A 6,884-nucleotide genomic window follows, 5' to 3' on the forward strand; every position below is an offset into this window, starting at 1 on the left:
TGTTAATTTTGACAAGTAAAAGTAAAAATATATTTTTAGTATAATAGACAAATACGAATGAACAGAGGGAGTACATAAATGTTCACCCAATTTATGAACAATATTAATTATGCCAAAAAGACAAACAAGAATCGAACAATGTATTAACGATGCTAAGTTGGCAGCTCACCTCGACTCTATTCCACTGAATAGATGTTACCTTTAACCAGCACAAATACAGTTAATTTTATCCATCACGAATTAGGCATATGGGAAGAAATCATATTTTTTTTGACGCCGCTAGAATTTGTACCTCGGTTTCCAAATAGTATAGTTACTTCATTGATTACTAAACCACTCTTTTGGGTGCATCCTTTCTTTGCTTACTTTTGAAGAGGTGACTAATAATGTTATGTATTTGAAAAAAGCCAAAAACCAAAATAACACTCCACGACTTCTCATTTGCTTATGGGAAGATAAATAAAAGCAGAATGCAAAATTGATATTGTCATCATTCTCAGGCCCGTCACACAAAATCTTTAAAAAAGAATTGCATTTTACAAGATATTGTCATGCATAACCACATTAGGCATGTGATAACACCAGGAATCCAGGATGAGAGATACAAGCAACAACTGAGCGAGCAGCGGAGAATGAAAAACTAGACATATGTTTCTGTTGATAACCTCCATAATCTGTAGAATACAATCCTTCCATCAAGACAATATCACCCTTTCACAACTAGGGTTATTGTCTTCAAGTAATAGATTTGACTTCGCCAAATGGAAGCGCAAGAATCATTTGAAAAGTTCAACACTATCACGATGTTTTCTCAAGAATGATGCACCAATTTGATTTGTCATAGAATCTATCAACGAGAATGGCATTACCCAGACCAGACACCAACCTATTGAAGAACAGAACATGTCAATTAGTGCAGCTCATTGTTACAAATTGATCAAGCTTCTAATTTTGCGAAACTACATAACAGAGAAGTACTGCCTCATCTTGCCACTCCCCCACCCCAAATACTCAAATAGTCTTTCCCTTCAGTCCATAAGGAGGGGGGGGGGGGGGGGGGTATGAAAGAAGCAATAAAAGAACTTCAGAAATGAATCAGAGACAAACAAGCACAAGCCCTGCAATAAGGGAAAAAGAACCTATTTTTACTTATCAAGAAAAACTGATCAACTGGATTTGTTTTGTTGTTCATTCATCTATATGCACGCACTTCAGTTTATTGGGAGAGAACAGTAACACGTTAAAATTACTTCTGAATAAGGATGAAAGAGACTCCTAGCCTCGCTTATAATGAGATAATCAGAACTCTAAAACTCATTGCTCTTTTGAGGTCAATACAATTTCAAAAGCTCACATGTGACCTCCCAAATATCATATGTTTTTAAGAGATTCAAACTCTATGAACATATTATTGCCAGAGCATTGATTGTACACTAAATTTCTACTCAAAGAATGACACAAACTGTTTACACTTCCCTAGCCACAAAAAAAAACATAATGGAACAATTGCGAGAAGTGTAACGACATTCAATCATCATGTTATAGATTATAAAATTTAACAACCATGATAAGTATTTGTTAACATATAGCGACTTGACAGAATGAAATCAGTCAAACAAGAAAATTTGGGGAAAGTTTTACTTTTCTTATATAAAATAGAAAAGGAATTACCTTTCAAGTTCCCCTTCACTAAAAACGTGGTAATATCTATTATACACCATAGAACCCTTCTTATCATCTTTCTTTGCCAAACCACTAGCTAAGGCAACAGCTGAAGCCCCACTTACTTCAGCTCGATGATAAGGTAAGTGCCAAGGAACAAAGAATTCCTGTTGCTCTGCATAACCTTTTCCAGATCCAGTAAGCAAAGAACGACCTTTATCCTGAGAGGTTGAGTCCATAACTTCAGCTGATTTTACTTTTGAAGACTTTGCATGTAGGTCTTTCAACTGCTCCCCGGTACCATTTTCCTCTGCTTCTGGGATGCTTACAAGGGTGCGAGGAGATGAAGGGTTGCGAACTCGAGGACTTCCTGGTCCTATCCACTCTGCTATATACCTTTGGTTAAGTGGTGTCCATTTTTCAACTAACGACGTGTCTTCTTGTTCCCTGGCCCAGACAGTAATTAAAATACACCCACCCTTTTTAACAACACGGACGAGTTCCTCCACCGCTTTCCTCCTCCTATCTTCAGTACTTAAGTGATGCAACACAGCAATAGAAATCGCTGCATCACCATAACCAGTCCTATATGGTAGGTTCACAGCGTCTGCAACCAAAACTTCATGTCCCCTATCTGCACATATATTAACAAGAGCAGCACTAATGTCACACCCAATAAAGAAACAATTAGGATTTAACCCCAAGTATTTCCCATTTCCACATCCAGCATCTAAGATGAGTGAACCGGGAGATAATGAGTTCAAGAAAGCTGACACTTTAGGCCACTTTGCAAACCGAGTGGAACTGAAATGGGGAGCAATGGCATCATAAACACCATGGACATACTTCTTTTCGATTTCTGGGGTTGATTGAACATTTGAAGAACATTTTGCTCTGACAGAGACAGGACGTAGAACAGGAGCCTCTCCCACATATTCTGAAGTAGGCAAACTCAAGGCATTATGAGTTCCAACTTCTTTCATTGTACTAAAACTTCTTCTACTGAAAATATTACCAACTATAATAGTAGAGTTAATATATACTCCTTTGAAACAAAATGAACTTGCCGTCCCAACACCAAAGAGCATCAGCTACAGAAATAGTACATGACAATAATCTGTTCAGACAAACGAAGAAAAGCAATAGCAACTGAGGTTCATAACAAAGAAATTTATCAACCAAGTAATCTTTCAATACATAAATGGAATATTTTCTTCACGCTGCTTACACTCTTAATATAATTAAAGCATCTTTCTTTCTTTTTGTTTCTTTTCATTTCTAAGTTTGAAACCTATACAAAAACATTCTAATCCATGACATAATAACATTTAACTCAAAGGACCTACTGCATACACTAACCAGGACAGGATTTAACCTACTGGAGCGATTCGGGTTACAGTAATAAGGATTAGAAAAGGGTATTTCTCTATTAAATTGACTTAAAAGTTAAAACTGTAATGAGAAAAGAAAATCCCTTTTAGTACATTAGGATGATTTGGTGGATGTATTGAACACTTAAGACTTAAGTCCCAAGAACTAGAACTCCTAATTCTATCATAAATATTTATCTTTAATGAAATAGAACACACAAAAATCATTGTAAGTCAATTGCTAAATTACTTGGGAAAAAGGGAATTTAGGGTTATTACACAAAAATGAGAAAGAGAAATTAGGAACTTACACAGCTGGGGATATTGGTCGGAGAAAGAGAGGAAAGGAGCAAGCGGTGGTGGTAATTCAATCGATCTATTGTGGCGTCTTTTAAAATTGGCGGGCCGAATATCTGCTACTTGGGCTTTTTAGTCTCAATTGGGTTGCTATTCTAAGCATTCTGCCTTAATCTACTAACAATGGGAACCCTAATTCAATTGATTTTAGTAATTTTTAGCAATGCCTTGAATAATATATACATACTCCTATATTTTTTTTTCATAAAAAAAATAATAAAATGTCATCTCATCATATTGTGAAAATGATTATATCTTACGTTTTTAATGGGGTCACAATTTGTTATGTGGGGTTTGGGAATTTGTTTCATCCTCTTTTAAAAATGTTTGAAAAGTAAAACCTACTTATTAAACAAAAAACTTTATATTTTATCATTTGTGTCTTTTCTTTTCTTTTTCCTGTTGCACATTCACCGAAGTTCCAAACTTTTTAAGCGCAAAAGCTGGTCTAATGTCATTTTCGTTAAATAAGTACTCCTACGGTCCTACTACCTAATAAGTAGTTCAATGACTTTCAGTGTCATTCTCGTTAAAATAAGTCTACAAGATGATAAACTCATTAAATGCTATGATCACAGAAGGAAAATCTGAGCAGATTTCCAGCCATTAAATAAGGATTCGACTATCCCCAAGCTTAAAACGAGAACAATGCGTTTCGACTAAAATGATTAACCAATTCAAAGTAGGATTCCTAATCGAGACGAGGAATTTGAAATTATTCATGTTATGTTTCAAATTATTTCATTGCCTTCAAACAAGCTCCAAATTGGATCAAAATACACATTCATTATACATGGCATTAGCAAAAATCAGGCATTGAGCAGTTCTAGAAAAATGAAATAAAGATTCGGCCATTTAATCATTAAATAAAAGCTAATACAAGGGAGTTTGAGAACTAACCTGGTTGAACAAAGAAAACTCGAATAAACCGACTAAAGGCAGAGGCAAACTCGACCGAAGCTCAGCAGTTCCCGAAATAGTAAAATCAGCGGAATCGAACAGAGATTTGAGTTTAAATCAAACTCTTAGCTTCGAAACAAGCTCTACAGCTCCATCAAGCTCTGAAATACCCAGAAAATGTGAGAGAAGACAAGAATTTGAAACTGAAAATTAGCTTAGCAATTTTTGAATTTTAGCTCTAAACTTTGTAATTCCCACTTGTTACTAGAGGCTTCAGCGTGTGTGTGTCAGGGAAGAATGTGTATGAGTGAGAGAGTGACGAACGGGAGTTCAGAGAGGAGTGAATTAGGGTTTTTTGAAAGGGGAGGATCCATCTGTCTCGAGAATGAAAGAGAGGGGTTGTTTTTGAAACCAAACGACGTTGTTTGGCCCAAACTGCGTCGTTTCGAGGGACTGGTGGGTGGATATTAGACCGGGTATTTGGATGGGTGTGGGTATTTGAGACATTGGGCCACCGATATTTTGGGCCCAAATTAATGTGCAGAGGAGGCAACCCCATCTCTTTTTTCTCTTTTCAATATTAGATTTTTGCAAACTCTAGCCATTTTAGACTCAAACTTTTATTGAATCTAATTTTTGTATGGCTAGCCTATTTATCTATTTTACCTAATGATGTACTAATGCAACTAATTAACTAATCTAAAATGTAATTTGCAATTTTATGTATTTAACTAATGCATCTAATGATGAAACTAAATCCTAAAAATGCAACTAAAGTGTTAGAATGCAATAAAACAAAAGAAAAATATATATTTTTTGACATTTTGTGATTTAAGCTACTCCTAATTAGGCTAAAGAAAAATGCAAAAATGCAATATATTGCAAAAAATAAATAGAGAAAAATTCTCTAACAACAACAATAACAATAACCCAGTAAAATCTCACTAAAAATTCTCTAACAGTCCTACAAAAATCTAAAACAAGTAGAAAACTATTTTTGACCTTTTTATAAGCGATTTTATGCGTCGGGCAAAAATTACGTGCTCACATTGTTCGTTACTCAAAAGTGACTTTTCTTTCTTTTGTTACACAAAAATATTTTACTTTGCTCTAGGTACCACAAAAGTCACCTTGGCCAGATTTTATAATATTTTTTAGTTGAAAAGTTTATTATACCCTTGACATTATATAAATTCTCTCATTTATGTAATACCTTCTATATTATATACTATATAATAAATTTTATCTAAGTATTTTACTTATAATTAAAATAACTTTATATTATTACTTTAATAATTATTTTTATAATATATTCATAAATTTAATTTCTTTTATAGCATTAAATTGTTTGATCATATTCAAACATGAACATATTTTAAAATATAAAAACGATAAAAAATATTTGTAATATTTGTTGAAATAACAACAATAGATTTGTTTAACAAATGATAGTTTTTTATAGTCAGTATAACTTTTTAAAAAATTCAAAGATATTTGTGTTTAATATTAAGTTTTTTAAAGCTTTATCTGTTAATATTATTACTTGAAAGTGTTAATGTGATGTATCGGTATGCTAAATATGAGTATTTTATTTATTAAATTAACGAACAGGGCTTGGCTTATAAATATGTGAGCTTTGATTTTATAATTTTTATTAAAAATATTTCATTAGGCATGGTTAAGAACGTTGACTTGAGATTTCCTCACAATTTTATTACTGACAAATTTAATAATGCTTTAAATATATCTTGCAAATTAACGTTAAAGGAAAATGAAATATACAAATATATTGTGAAAATAATATTAATTTATTTTAGTTATAAGTAAAATACCTAGGTAAAATATATTATATAATATATAATATAGAAGGTATAATATAAATTGGAGAATATATATAATGTCAAGGGTGTAATAGACTTTTCAAGTAAAAGTAATATAAAATCTGGCCAAGGTGACTTTTGTGGTACCTAGAGCAAAGTAAAATGATTTTTGTATAACAAAAGAAAGAACAATGACTTTTGAGTAATAAACACAAAGTTAAATGAATTTTACGTAATAAAAAAAAGGAAAGTAATTTTTGGTTAATAAACACAAAATTAAATGACCACCCATAAAATTTAGTCGTTTATAATATGGTAAAGTTCAAAGCATTTGCGCTTTTTTTAATTCGTGGGAGACTCGTCTTTTTTGGTTTCTTCCCCCTCGTTATAATACATTAGTTATGAATGGAGATCACTGAATATCTTGCATCTACTTATTTTGAAAATAGTGGGTATATTTGTATTAAATTCTATAGTTTGAACAGGAAACTTGGGTGACTTAGCACATCTCCCTCCCAATATTTTGAAAACTGAGTTTCGCATTCATTGTTGTACAGGCATCGAGCATTTTGGCAGTGTATTATTTATCGTTAAATAATCATAGTAGTACTTCTTTTGATAACTGCGCTGGCATTCACATAGCTATTATTTTGTTTAAAATTATTTGGGTTCTTATGTGATGTAAAAAATATTTAGAGCCTGTTTGAAAAGCCACCTTGGAAATGGATTTGGGTGTAATTGGGTGTAATTACACAGTTTGGCAGATCGGAAGAGC

The 6,884-nt window shown here is 32.9% G+C and overlaps 1 protein-coding gene across 2 annotated transcripts; it reads right to left on the reverse strand.

Moving 5' to 3' along the window:
* Positions 1–420: 420 nt before the first annotated feature.
* On the reverse strand, positions 421–4,679 carry LOC109213036 (alkylated DNA repair protein alkB homolog 8-like). Of its 2 annotated transcripts, none has more exons than XM_019376785.1 (3): positions 4,290–4,679; positions 1,672–2,753; positions 421–886 (listed from the first exon to the last, which is right to left on the reverse strand). In XM_019376785.1, exons 2-3 carry the CDS (start codon positions 2,748–2,750, stop codon positions 799–801), a joined length of 1,167 nt encoding a protein of 388 aa, XP_019232330.1. In that variant the 5' UTR covers positions 2,751–2,753; positions 4,290–4,679; the 3' UTR covers positions 421–798. The 2 variants fall into 2 exon arrangements, with proteins under 2 accessions (XP_019232330.1, XP_019232329.1); XM_019376784.1 differs by having other exon boundaries at positions 1,672–2,779.
* Between the last annotated feature and the right edge of the window lie 2,205 nt (positions 4,680–6,884).

This window comes from Nicotiana attenuata, unplaced genomic scaffold (assembly GCF_001879085.1).
Source record: "Nicotiana attenuata strain UT unplaced genomic scaffold, NIATTr2, whole genome shotgun sequence".
NCBI lineage: Eukaryota > Viridiplantae > Streptophyta > Magnoliopsida > Solanales > Solanaceae > Nicotiana > Nicotiana attenuata.

Excerpts from the sequence above, each read along its gene's own strand:
- LOC109213036 (XM_019376785.1), bottom strand. The coding sequence starts at position 2,750 with ATGCTCTTTGGTGTTGGGACGGCAAGTTCATTTTGTTTCAAAGGAGTA. Across the intron at positions 887-1,671 it reads AGTGAAGGGGAACTTGAAAG|GTTGGTGTCTGGTCTGGGTA; the intron begins GTAATTCCTTTT and ends GTTCTTCAATAG.